This window comes from Oncorhynchus clarkii, unplaced genomic scaffold, assembly GCF_045791955.1.
Source record: "Oncorhynchus clarkii lewisi isolate Uvic-CL-2024 unplaced genomic scaffold, UVic_Ocla_1.0 unplaced_contig_1254_pilon_pilon, whole genome shotgun sequence".
Classification (NCBI taxonomy): domain Eukaryota; kingdom Metazoa; phylum Chordata; class Actinopteri; order Salmoniformes; family Salmonidae; genus Oncorhynchus; species Oncorhynchus clarkii.
The window spans coordinates 183708-197441 of record NW_027260905.1 but is presented as its reverse complement, the minus strand read 5'-3'; the positions used below and the strand labels follow the sequence as shown (position 1 = coordinate 197441).

The following is a 13734-nucleotide window of genomic DNA, read 5'->3' as shown; positions in this document are numbered from 1 at the left end:
CCAGGGGCGGCAGGGTAGCCTAGTGTTGGACTAGTAACTGGAAGGTTGCAAGTTCGAACCCCCGAGCTGACATGGTACAAATCTGTCGTTCTGCCCCTGAGCAGTTAACCCACTGTTCCTAGGCCGTCATTGAAAATAAGAATTTGTTCTTAACTGACTTGCCTAGTTAAATAAAGGTAAAATAAAAAATAAATAACCCGGATGACACTGGTCCAATTGTGCGCCATCCTATGGGACTCCCAATCACGACCGGTTGTGAAACAGCCTGGAATCGAACCAGGATCTGTAGTGACACCTCTAGCACTGAGATGCAGTGTCTTAGACCGCTGTGCCACTCGGGAGGCCCCAATTCAATGCCTGTGAACTGATCACAGGTATTGAATTGATCGGTCACACGTTGCATACTGTAACTGTACAGCTATGGCTGAAAAAATCTGAAAGACGATGGCCAGAGCTGTTGGCCATGATGTTGAATAAAATCGTTACGCAACAAGTCAGTTTTAGTCAACGTATGGAATAGTTGGGAAATGACAAATCCGAAATGCGGTCTTTTCCTATGATATATGACACACATTTTCAGCCTACGTTACATTTCAGGGCTGGGTTTTATTTGGGTGTTACCACCAACCAGCATGCCACTGTTTATTCATCAGAAACAGGTGCAGTGTTATTCATTTTCAAGACTGAGATGAGCCAAACAGCCTTGTGTCCACTTGTCAACCTGAGCCATGGAGCAAATTAAAATGGGGCGTGGAAACGGGATTTTGCACCTCCACTTTTTTCTTTTTACCAGAAATGCATCATCCATTGGATAATATATTTTTAACAAAGACTAGCTAAAAAAAAAGAAAATGTATCTGACCATTTTATAAATGGAATAATTGCGTGATAATATTTTGCAAACCCGCAGCCGTATAGTGGTCAAAACCAAAGTTGCTTCTCTACTGCTTTGATTGGTGTAACGTTAGCTAGAAACCACAACTGTCTATCAAGACAATGAAAAGCACCCGTGAAAGAACATTCAAGGACCTTCGTCATGTCATTTGTGGCGTGAATGATCATGAGGTAAGTCATTGTGTTGCCCATCATTTCACTTCCCGTGAGAACCATGAGCACAGGCTGACTTGGCTTTGTTGTACTGCAGCCAAAGCCTACCAGCTGCCTGCCAGCTGCCTACCTCCCAAAGGTTGCACTGTGTCCATTCCAATGGAGAAAAACACATTTCAGCTTTATTTCAATAGGAATCTATATTACTGGAGCGTCAGATTTTTTCTAACAATTTCAATGGTGGATTCGTGGACGCAATTTAGGGAAGATGCCACAACTATGGAGATAAAAATAGATGGCGAAGTCAGACAGGCCAGTGGTAACCATCTGTGGAGTAGTTTTCCCTAAATCAATGCTTATGACTTGGTGCAACTCAACTGTGTTTTGATCCAGGGAAAAGAAAGAGAGGGCTGAGCACAACCCACCACGGTAGTCAACTCTTAATCTACTGAATGACTGCTAACATATTGCTGGGTGAGTAAAGACCAATATCGTTTAAAAGAAGCAAATCACATTAAAATTGATGCATGCAATGAGTGATATATCTGTGATGTTGAAGGTTTGAGTCCTGTTCTCTTCTTACCATCACTGTCCAGCCTGAAGCCAAACTCATCATACTGCAGTTCTGCCTCCTCTGTTGGGTCCTTCTGTAAACGGAGACAATAAGAGCCATACAACAAGTCCCATGACATATTATATTAAAGTACAAGATAAATCACAGTAAACACTACGGGTTAAGCAGTACCTTTATAGGTCAATGAGTGCAAACAAGACGCTACAAGAATTAATGGCAAAAAATATGAATATGGGCAGGTGTGGTAAAAACCTTCACATTCAATAAATCCAGAAATAGCCTAGAAAACCACAGTACTAAGCTAGAGGCTCCCTTCTCCTCAGTGTTAACCTAGCAGTACAAAGATGTCAGGTCAGTCTGTACCTGATAGTACTTGGCCAGGATGTCCTGGGGCCACATACTGGAGGTCAGGGCTGAGAAGGGGCCCCCAGGGGCTGGAGTGTAACCACCTGGAACACAGAGGGGGGAAGGAATGAGAGAAGAGGGAGATAGAAGAGGAAAATGAGGTATTGTGAGGATAAACTGATTGTGAGTCAAATAATGTGAGGGACATAAAGAAAATAGAAGGACAAGAGAGGAAACATGAAGGGAAAGGGGCGAGGTGGGATGACAGAGGACTGAATGAGAATAGACTGACAGGGGGAAAATCAAACCCTGACAGAGAAGTTTGAGAGAAAGACGGAATGGAAAATGATAGGGGGGGGGGGGTGAGAGGAGAAACTGGCAGAAGGATAATCAAAAGCACTATCAGAAAGGGGAAGCGTAAGGGAAAGAAAGGGGAGAGGACGGAGGGATTGAGGGAGGGAGGGAGGAGGGGAAGAGAGGGATGGGAGCCCTTACCTGACATGCCGGAGGAGAGCAGAATGAATAAGGTGTGTGTTGGTGTAGACAACCACTCTGGGAAAGGAGGGAGATCAGATACTAGCACCGACTCTGGAAGGAGAAAACAGACAAATTACCTGTCTGACCCAATAACTCACTCATACTAATGTCCCAAAGATTAGTCCCCCTTTAGTTAACTCCTTTCTGAATCCAAGAGTGGCAGAAGAGCTCCTGCATGTTCAGTTTGGTCTTCAATTCCATGTAGCAAGGTAGCCAGCATCAGTACATCCTTTCGTAATCAGTCTTTCCTTCCCCTAGTAAGGAGGGGTCAGTTCAAACACATTTACAGACACTAGACAGAACACACAATAAGAGCTTAACCCTTCTCCATGTGAAGCAGTAGAACTACTGGAGCAACAGCCTCTCTCTCATGAACACACCTCTTCCTTATAGAAAACAAACTAAACAGAAGACACTCACATGACCTATTCTTGCACCGTGCAGTCAGGATCAAAAGTGATAGAACAAGAGAGGGAGGTCAGGATGGAGAGAGATACAATGAGGAAAGAGATTGAAGTGAGAGATGGAGGAAGAACAGATGATCAGAGCAAGAGAGGGAGCGAGTGGGAGAAAGAAAGAACTGGGGGTGTGTGAAGGAGGAAGAAAGAGGGATACAACTCTGAAGCACCAACTGTTCTCATGCAATAATAATGGCAACGTGACCATGGCTGCTGCTCTACATACTGTAAATATTGCCCTTCCTTGGCTTCTCTCACAAACACACACACACTATAAGAGTGTTATTGTCTTGAAAGTAAACCCATGACATGCCTAGCTCCTCAGGGAGTAGAAGGGGGGGCTGGCAGCAGCATTTGACCTCAGTGTATTTGAATGAGCAGCAGTTAAGTGTACCCATTAAGACCACTTCCATCTTTGGATTCAAAGTAGAAAAAGACAAATGTTCTGCTATTTAAAGTTTCAACCAGTTATTCTAAGCCAATCAGGATGTTTTATTATTAATTATGGACAGTTCGAACTAGTGGCCAATTTCAAAGCTGCAAAAAAACTTTGACTCTGATAATAACATTTCTGATAATTTTAGTAGTACTTCAGTTGATCATACTTAATATAAATAGGAGATTAATGTGTTTATATATGCACATGATAACATACGTGTATTAATTACTATTTATTACCAATTGAAAATAGGTTTTTCATGCTAGCAGTCGCACCACGTCAAAGTCAATGTAGCAACAGAACTCAATATAGAACAATATAATCAAATCACATTTGATCGGTCACATGTTAGCAGATGTTAATGCGAATGTAGCGATATTGCTTGTGCTTCTAGTTCAGACAATGTAGTAATATCTAACAAATTCACAATGACTGCCTTACACACAAATGTGAAGGGATGAATAAGAATCTGTACATGTACATATATGGATGAGCGATGGCGGTGCGGCATAGGCCAGATGCAGTAGATGGTATAGAATACAGTATATAAATATGAGATGAGCATTGTAGGATATTTAGACATTATTAAAGTGTCGTTATTTAAAGTGACTAGTGATACCATTATTAAGTCAATTTATTAAAGTGGCCAAAGAATTGAGTCTGTATGTTGGCAAAAGCCTCTCTTTGTTAGTGATGGCTGTTTAACAGTCTGATGGCCTTGAGATTGAAAAACAGCTTCCGTCTCTCGGTTCCAGCTTTGATGCACCTGCACTGACCTCGCCTTCTGGATGATAGCAGGGTGAACAGGCAGTGGCTCGGGTGGTTGTTGTCATTGATGATCTTTTTGGCCTTCCTGTGATATCGGGTGCTGTAGGTGTCCTGGAGGGCAGGTAGTTTGCCCCCGGTGATTCTTTGTGCAGACCGCACCACCCCCCGGAGAGCCTTGCGGTTGAGGGTTGTGCAGTTGCCGTACCAGGTGGTGATACAGTCCGACAGGACTGTTGCGCCTTCTTCACCACGCTGTCTGTGTGGGTGGACTATTTCAGTTTGTCCGTGATGTGTACGCCGAGGAACATAAAAAATAAAAAACTTTCACTTTCCACCTTCTCCATTACAGTCCTTTGTTTTGTTGACATTGAGTGAGAGGTTCTTTAACTTTCCACCTTCTCCATTACAGTCCTTTGTTTTGTTGACATTGAGTGAGAGGTTCTTTAACTTTCCACCTTCTCCATTACAGTCCTTTGTTTTGTTGACATTGAGTGAGAGGTTCTTTAACTTTCCACCTTCTCCATTACAGTCCTTTGTTTTGTTGACATTGAGTGAGAGGTTCTTTAACTTTCCACCTTCTCCATTACAGTCCTTTGTTTTGTTGACATTGAGTGAGAGGTTCTTTAACTTTCCACCTTCTCCATTACAGTCCTTTGTTTTGTTGACATTGAGTGAGAGGTTCTTTAACTTTCCACCTTCTCCATTACTGTCCTTTGTTTTGTTGACATTGAGTGAGAGGTTCTTTAACTTTCCACCTTCTCCATTACTGTCCTTTGTTTTGTTGACATTGAGTGAGAGGTTCTTTAACTTTCCACCTTCTCCATTACAGTCCTTTGTTTTGTTGACATTGAGTGAGAGGTTCTTTAACTTTCCACCTTCTCCATTACTGTCCTTTGTTTTGTTGACATTGAGTGAGAGGTTCTTTAACTTTCCACCTTCTCCATTACTGTCCTTTGTTTTGTTGACATTGAGTGAGAGGTTCTTTAACTTTCCACCTTCTCCATTACTGTCCTTTGTTTTGTTGACATTGAGTGAGAGGTTCTTTAACTTTCCACCTTCTCCATTACTGTCCTTTGTTTTGTTGACATTGAGTGAGAGGTTCTTTAACTTTCCGGACACCACACTCCGAGGGCACGCACCTCCTCCCTGTAGGCCGTCTCGTCGTTGTTGGTAATCAAGCCTGAGTAGCAGACAGTTTACTCTGGGCACCTTATTCATCCAAGCTACTCAATACTGCCCCCAGCCTTAACAAGTTAAACATATTGCACTTTTACTTTCTTCTCCAACACTTTGTTATTGCATTATTTAAACCAAATTGAACAGGTTTCATTATTTGAGGCTAAATTAATTTTATTGATGTATTATATCAAGTTAAAATTCAGTATTGTTGTAATTGTCATTATTACAAATAAATTAATGAAAAAAATCTACCGATTAATCGGTATTGGCTTTTTTCGGTCCTCCAATAATCGGTATCGTGTTGTAAAATCATAATCGGCCGACCTCTAGTCTGGGTAAGCATTATCTAATTATTAAAACATATTTTTTGGGACAGTTTGTTTTTGATATTTCTACTACACAAATATGCAAGTAACCATTTCACTGTATAGTTTCCACCTTCTGTATCCTGTGCATGTGACAAATAAACAGATGTATTATAGTGTGTGTTTACTACAGACGGTAATGTGAAGACCTGCACCCAAGTCAGATTAGGATATAGGCCAAGACAGTGTATTTTTTACCTGGAGTTTCCTTAGTGAAGGCTACTACTTTTAGTCTTGAAATCTTTGGTTGTTTACTACACTACTCTGTTTCGCACATGGCCTCACATGTGAATCATGAAAGTGACGGGTGGGGCTAAGGCTTAAGAGGATGTGAATGATGCTGAATGGGTGTCGACAAAGAAGAGCTCTCCAGTAAGTGTACCAAAACACTAAAAAGAGCCATTCTCAAAAGTGGGGTTACAACTTTCAAAGCAGAATAACTTACACTGCAGTTGAGGAACAATGGGTATCATATACCATTGTTCAGGCTCAGTCTCTACTTTTATCCCAATATATTTTTTTAAACGTTTCAAAATGTTTCTCCATAGGACCGAATCCAGATGGCGAGTCATAAATATCCACATCCTAATACACCAATATTACCTGTCACTTTGTTACTTTTAAGTCCGCCTTTGAAAATACATGCATACAAGTACTTATACTCTGAAATAAAGGCTATTTTAGTTAATTGCATTACGATCAGTGATTTTAGTATTATGCAAGTAATGTGTGATTAACAAATGACACTGATGATTTGTTGAGTTACTGAATCTCTGATAGAAATCAATACAGTTAAACTATTCACTACCGAAACATGTAGTCTCATCACCCTAACCAGCGTATCATTACCGTAATGCACCGATATTGAGATTAGGAAAAATAAAATGTATACTCTAAGCAATTTCGTCTTAATCTTCATCCAGATATATGTGCATAAATACAACTCATAAATAACACTGTATACATAAGTGATGACAAAAACCTTTTAAAAGTTTTGTTACTTTAATGAGAAATGACAAAAACCTTTTAAAAGTTTTGTTACTTTAATGAGAAATGACAAAAACCTTTTAAAAGTTTTGTTACTTTAATGAGAAATGACAAAAAAGTTCCATTTGGAATATTTTTTATTTTCAGTGTGATTAACTCAGGGAGCAATGTTACAAAGTATTAGAAATAGATTTGAGTACGACTTTTTGGGACTTTGAAAACGGTTGGTAGTTGTGGAAATTGTGGTAAAATGCATATCTGATCAAAAAATGTATCCTAATAATAATATAAATATCTCAGTGATCCAAGAGGAAATGTCATGAAAAATAACACGATCATTCTTTGGTGAATGAATAATGAAGCCTAAAATCATGTGAGTGAGTGAGTGAGTGAGTGAGTGAGTGAGTGAAAGAGAAACCCTTCTGCAGCCAATGCAGTCAGTAGAAAATCCCCACTCGATAACACACAACTCACACAGTAGTGTCCCTATCAGTTCATACCCAGACTCATATCACAGCGAGTAAAGATAGAGCTTACAGACAAACACAGTTACCTCATCACAGGCCTAAAGAACACCTAGTTGGTTACCCATGGAGACCGTTTCCCCCGGAGACAGTGTCGTCTCTTAATCTTGGATTGGGAGGAAAGCTCACTCAAGTCTTATGAGCTGTGTAGCCTAGAAGATGTTTGTTTGCCATTCCTTTGAGCCAACAAGTCATGTTCTCTAATCACTATGACAAAAACACATTACAGCGCCCCTGGGCCCTAGTAACACAGTGTCCATGTTAACAAACAGTACTTAGCCTATTGAAGTTGTAATCAGCGACAGCCAGACTTGTTGACCGGAAGTGATGTGGGGACAGGTCACACAGAAACATTTTAAAAAGCACACACGCTCGCACACACAACTTTAAGTTTTCCAGATGCATTTTACAACACCAGGAGACCTTTTACAAACCTGTTTATCTTGCTGAACTGTGACAATCACTCCCGGCAACTATACCATGGTAACCAACGACAGCTTCATGGAAACAGACACTGTCGGAAAACAAACGTTGCGGCAACAACACGACCACCTTGAAATGATTAAACAACAGGAGGCTCGCTCTTCTGTTACAACTTCCTAGAGACCATTCATTCACAGTAAACAGCCCCACTATCACCTCCTCATAAACAGACAACATTAGCATAATAGCTATAGCCAGCCAGCCAAGCATATCAGGCCAACCACCATGGCAACAAAGCAGTCATTCATCCAGACAGGGAGTATCAGCATATGAGGAAGATATTTGGGACTTGAGAAATCAATTGGTGGTTTGGAGGATGGCCAGAGCAGTCCTAGACTAGTCCTTGTGTTTTTCCTGCTTCGGGGGTACAAGGCAACATGTAGGCTACACAGTCATTTGTTGGATTGGTATTACACATTTATAGCGCAAATGTATCCCTTTTTTACATTCTTAAAGACAATTCTGGAAGAAAGCAAGATAAAAGAGAGATGGATGGACAGATTTTAAGGCGAGGCTATCCTGTGTTTACCTACACTTTACACAATGAAGATCCTGCTGTGTGGGCTGGGAGTGCCCTGTGTGTGTGAGCCCTCTGAGTCACCAGAGCAGGAGATCTGGCTTGCAGATTCAGTGCCTTTTTAAATCCCTGCTGAAGACATTTTTATAACAATGTGTTTAATGCATGATTTTAATTATCCATCTAGTTTCTTTGTCCTTCCTCCTGTCTTTGTTAGTACTTATTTTTTGTGTTGTTTTATGATGTGAAGCACTGTTGCTAGTATTGAAAGGTGCTATACAACACATTTGTTTAAATGTATTATTATTAAATGGCAGCTAAATTTGACATTTGAGTAAGTTAGCAGATGCTCTTATCCAGAGCAACTTACAGGAGCAATTAGGGTTAAGTGCCTAGCTCAAGGGTACAGACAGATTTTTTCACCTAGTCGGCTCTGGGATTCGAACCAGCTGCCTTTCAATTACTGGCCCAATGCTCTTAAAGGAAGTGCTGCGATGGGCCCTCTCCTTCTCTGCTGCTGTAGACTCTGGTGAAAGTGACCTGTTCTCTGCTCAAAATCCTTAATCCATCTCCTTACTCCCTGGCTCTCCCTCCAGCAGGTCCCCCCAGAGCCAGACAGTCACGTCAGCAAATGGTGAGTCACAGCAGGATATATCATTGGACACACACAATGCAAGAGACTAGCTGCCACGAACACCACTCTGCTCAACAGCTAAATTATGATCAGCAGGCCCCATTCTCTTTGGCATTCTGGCGTCGCACCGCACACAAACAGTGGCATGAACGCCCCATCACAGGTTCCCACACCTATTCCAACACACAGACATGTGAGACACGGTAACGAGAAATGCCACTTTCTCTGAAATCCCAAATACTATTTTGGGGAAAGCTCCATAAATCCACAGCCTTCCAAGGAGCTTAGAGGGAACTTAAATGTCATCACATCACTCCCTACTGAGGAAACAGGCTCTGCCTCTGATCCAAACGAACACAGTATCCAACAGCATCCGTCACACTGTGGTCTTTAACCAACAGGTGTTAAAGGCAGAGTGTGTGGTGGAGCCAGTAAGATGGTACCATTCATTTCAGTATTGAAACGTGCAGATGTTTCCAACACACTGGAGCAGCGTACAGAAGACTGAGACTTGTTGTGTTGTTTGTTGCTTCATTGTATAGGCTTAATACAACCATCCTAGGCACTCAGACCAAACGGCAATAACAAAACAACCTAAATCAATACTTAACGGTGTCAGTAAAGTAATGCACAGCACTTTAAACATCTAATAAGGATGCAAATTACACACACACCCCCTGCAAGCACCTGACCGAGGGATGGGCAACTTTGTTGTCTGCCATTTGGGGCCCTTTGTGAAATTGTCTTGGGCCCTCCCCATACACCGTGCAAGCAAAACATTTTAGCCCCCCCCCCCGGGGCGGATTTTTGTTAAATTAAACGCATTATGCGGGTTGAATGCAGTAACAGAAAAAAACTATTAATACAATTCCCACGATGGTAGTGACTGCTTATTAACCATCAGTTATTCACATGACTTTAATATTTCAGTTGTGTACATTACATTTGTTTTATTTGATTACTATCATTTCATTCCAAGTCATCTCATCTCTATAGATCTGTTGCCTATGCTGTCTGACAAAAATCACTATTTTAGTAGTTCAAAGTAAATAAGGCAGACTTATGACTGCTGAATACCAATACCTCAAAGCAACTGCTCTCCGTGTATCCCCTCTTGCTCCTGCATTCATCTGTAGCTTAGTAGCAGGCATAAAAGAAACAGAACGGACAAGCAGCCGAGCAATGGATTATAGGTCAATGTAGTTCATTATCATGTTTTCTGCACTATGTAGAACATTGGCCAGTTGGAAACTAAAACATCGTACATTTCAGACATGATCCGATTTCTCTACAGAAACTGCAGTACATTGACAGAAAAAAAAAGGATTTTCAAATAATTAGCTAGTTGTTTAAAAACAGAAAAACAACCGACACTTCAGTTAAATCCTTAAGCACCAGTAGTGGTGCGCGACTAATGTGGTTGGAGTCGCCTCTTGCTCAACTCCAAAATACACTGAAACGGATGCGCACACACCACATTATTGCTAAGTCCTACTAGGAAGACTACATTTGCATTCTAGAGGACTGACATGAGCATGATGCTGCCCCTTTGCTCATCAACTTAGCCTATAGAAGGACTAGGTGACGTGTAGGAGCAAGAACATTTCTGTGATATATCTGCTGTGTGCAGCCTTGATGGACCCCATGGAATGACATGGTGCAATCTACCCTGATAAGGCTAGCAAGTTAGCAGACTTAAGGAAAATTAAATTAAACATTTGGTCCCATTTAGAAAACCGATTTGTGTTAAGAAAACATGCATTTCATAATCAACAAAATATTTTGTCTGCATTACCATGGCCTAGAGGAGTGTCCCAGTTTGACAGTAGGTGATAGGGATACTGTCAAAATGTCACTATTCTAAAAAGGTGGGGTCCACCAAGGGGCCCATCAAGGCTGTGCACAGTCATTTAGATTTACATCCCATTACAAAATATGTAATGAATATCCTTTCTTAGTGAAAAAACAAACAATAGAACCTTAACATCAATTACCTCAGAAACCCTATGTCATTTGACTTACCATTATGCCTCTAGAGACATGTCATTACACGGGATGCCACGCCCACAATGATGCCCATTGAACCAATTTTTTAATCAGTCTCATATTTTTGCAATAACACACAGGCATTGATTGTTATTGTACAAATTTATAGGATATCCATTACAAAGCTTAAATCTCCCACTTTGCCAGGTATCCTGCTTAACAATACTCACCCTATACTTTTATATACATTTGATGAATTCACGAGGCATTAATAGACAAGACATTGCTGGATACAGATGACCAAAATATAACCTATGCACATGGTTCTGGCTGTCAGCCTAGTGGCCGACACACCTACCTATGCCTGGCTGTGCTCCCACCCATCACTCTCTCCCTTGGAGTTGGCTCTTTCTTTGCTGTGAAAGATGCAAGAGTTTGTGTTCTCGAAGTAGACTATGGCAAATAGTTTCCACCGTCGCAAAAATAATGAATATTTGGAGTTGATTCCAAGCGGAGCAGATGTCAGAGAATGGGGCAGATAGATTCCTTGACTATTATTTTGGAGTCGACTCAACACCACTAAGCACTAGCAGTTTTCAGCTAATTTCCTGCAATTCTAAACGTTGCCATAGGATGTAGAGAAATGTTTGAAGTTAATATGATATCTGAGTGATATCTGAATAAGGGCCCCTGGTCGCTCATTTGACCATGATTACAACAAGTTTAGACAGCTGGGTAGACAAATTAACCAATCTAAAAATGTTTTGCTGACATGGGCTAATTGAGTGACCATCTGCGACAGCCATAAGAGAACTACTGATGCACAACCACATTTCGAAATTGCAGCTTGTGTTTCTACTATGCTAACTCAGTAAGTTAAGACCAACTGAGTTCCTAAAAACATTTTTTTTTAAATCAAATCCGCGGGTCTACAAACAAGTGTACACTGCGCATGTGTGGAAAACCTAGTAACCACCATCATCCATGCCATGGCACCGATCACAAATCCTCATCAATGAACTCGCCATACTAACGTTAGTTAACTTTAATTTGTCGGTTATAAATAACATGATCATATTCCATTGTAGCAGCAACACATTAACGTTATATTGATGCCAACAGTCCAACCATGTCACGACTTGGATGGATGGAAACCTTTATCGTTCGTCATCACTTGACATGAACATATTATTTGATTCGTGATTGTATTGGCTACCTAACAAGCTAAACTTCAGCTTACTAATATGCTGTTCAGAACATGCTAGCTAGCTACATTGCCAATCATGATAGATAGATTCAATGAACATGCATGAAGCCTGGCTAGTAAGTTACAGTTCTAGCTTGCTTGATAACAACGCTAATGTTACCTAACTGGCGAACTAATAGCTAGCTAGGTAGCTAACCATATGTTAAATATGGCTCTGGCCTCAACAAGTGCAGTGTCAGTGACTACATTACAATAGCTAGTATCTTACCTTATTGTCATTCTGTACAATTACAAAGGCTGTCCAATGTTTTCCGACGGCGTTTCTTAGTTGTAAAAATAGCCAAATCTGCTACTACTGGGGTTTCTGTTTTGCGTCATGCACCTGTCTGCGGTGCGTTTCTCTTTGGTATCACTGCGCTTCTCCAATGTTTTCCAATATGAAAAGTAGTCCCAGATCCCGGAACTACAGTACGTAACGTAATCTGTTTCCATATCCTTCCGCCTTGGACTCGATTAATGACGTGGAGTGTGGATTGATATGAATGAATATGGATCCATTTCTTTATTTAAATGATATAATGTATACTTTGAAAGTGATTCAGTCCAAGAACACATATGAATACATTTAAAGATTAAGAATGTCGATATTTGAGAGAAATAAAGTGAGTATCGAAAGAATAGGCATTGAAATTCCTGTTCAGACATTCATTCTCTGACATCTGCTCAATGTAAACAGACGCATTAGCGGATTGCTCTTTGCCTGTCAATCCACTGACCTTGCAATGGCAATTACAGCCCATTACCAGTGAGTGATTAGCTAACTATTGGATGGATGATAGATAATGGCTGATTGATAAGGTTGTTAAGATATATATACTCCTCCCTCTTTCTTTTTCTCCAGCTCGACCACTCCCGCTTATTTCTCCATCTAGCACTCTCCGATTCATCTATTGTTTGTGTTATTCTCAGCTGTGGTCAGACAGAGTGCCTGGCCCTTGACATAGAATAAACAATGGGAACACAAGAGTGGGAAGTGAGAGGGAGTGTGTGTGTGTGTGTGTGTGTGTGTGTGTGTGTGTGTACCTACCTTGTGCACAGACATGGAACACCGATCACTTTAATTGACACTAGTCACTTTAATAATGTTTACATACTATTTTACCCACATCATATGTATATACTGTATTCTACTCAAGGCCTATCCTAATTTAACTATTGCTGTACACATACTATTCTATCCTATGTATTCTTCAGCTATACTATATATTCTATCCATATACTGTCCATATATATATATATATATATACACAGTACATACATACATATGTATGACATTGCTCGTTCTAATATTTCTATATTTCTTAATTCCATTTTATTTATTTTTTAGATTTGTGTGTATTGTTGTGTATTTTTAGATATTACGGCACTGTTGGAGCTAGGAACACAAGCATTTCACTACACCCGCAATTGAATCAGCTAAATATGTGTATTCGACCAATCAAATTACATTTGATTTGCTTGAGATTTAGGAGAAGCGTAAACTGCTTCTATGGAAAACGTTCATCTCTGTATACTCGTCGCAAGACCCACTAGTTGATGCTTATTTATAAAACCCTCTTAGGCCTCACTCCCTCCACCGGAGATACCTACTGAAGCCCTCATCCTCCACATACTACAGCCGTTG

General features: G+C 40.6%; 1 protein-coding gene across 6 annotated transcripts in view; it reads right to left on the bottom strand.

Moving 5' to 3' along the window:
• Positions 1 to 12470, bottom strand: part of LOC139402186 (small G protein signaling modulator 3) — a 34902-nt gene extending 22432 nt beyond the window's left edge. For 2 of the 6 annotated variants that reach the window (XM_071146288.1, XM_071146285.1), the window contains exons 1-4: positions 12319 to 12461; positions 2462 to 2554; positions 1985 to 2070; positions 1631 to 1694 (exon numbers count right to left, since the gene is read on the bottom strand). In XM_071146288.1, the coding sequence (XP_071002389.1) occupies positions 1631 to 1694; positions 1985 to 2070; positions 2462 to 2468 (157 nt within the window). In that variant the 5' untranslated portion in view covers positions 2469 to 2554; positions 12319 to 12461. Of the gene's footprint in view, positions 1 to 1630; positions 1695 to 1984; positions 2071 to 2461; positions 2555 to 2923; positions 3082 to 12318 lie in introns of those variants that run through there. The other 4 variants (XM_071146282.1, XM_071146284.1, XM_071146289.1 and 1 more) reach the window with 4 other exon arrangements.
• Positions 12471 to 13734: the final 1264 nt, after the last annotated feature.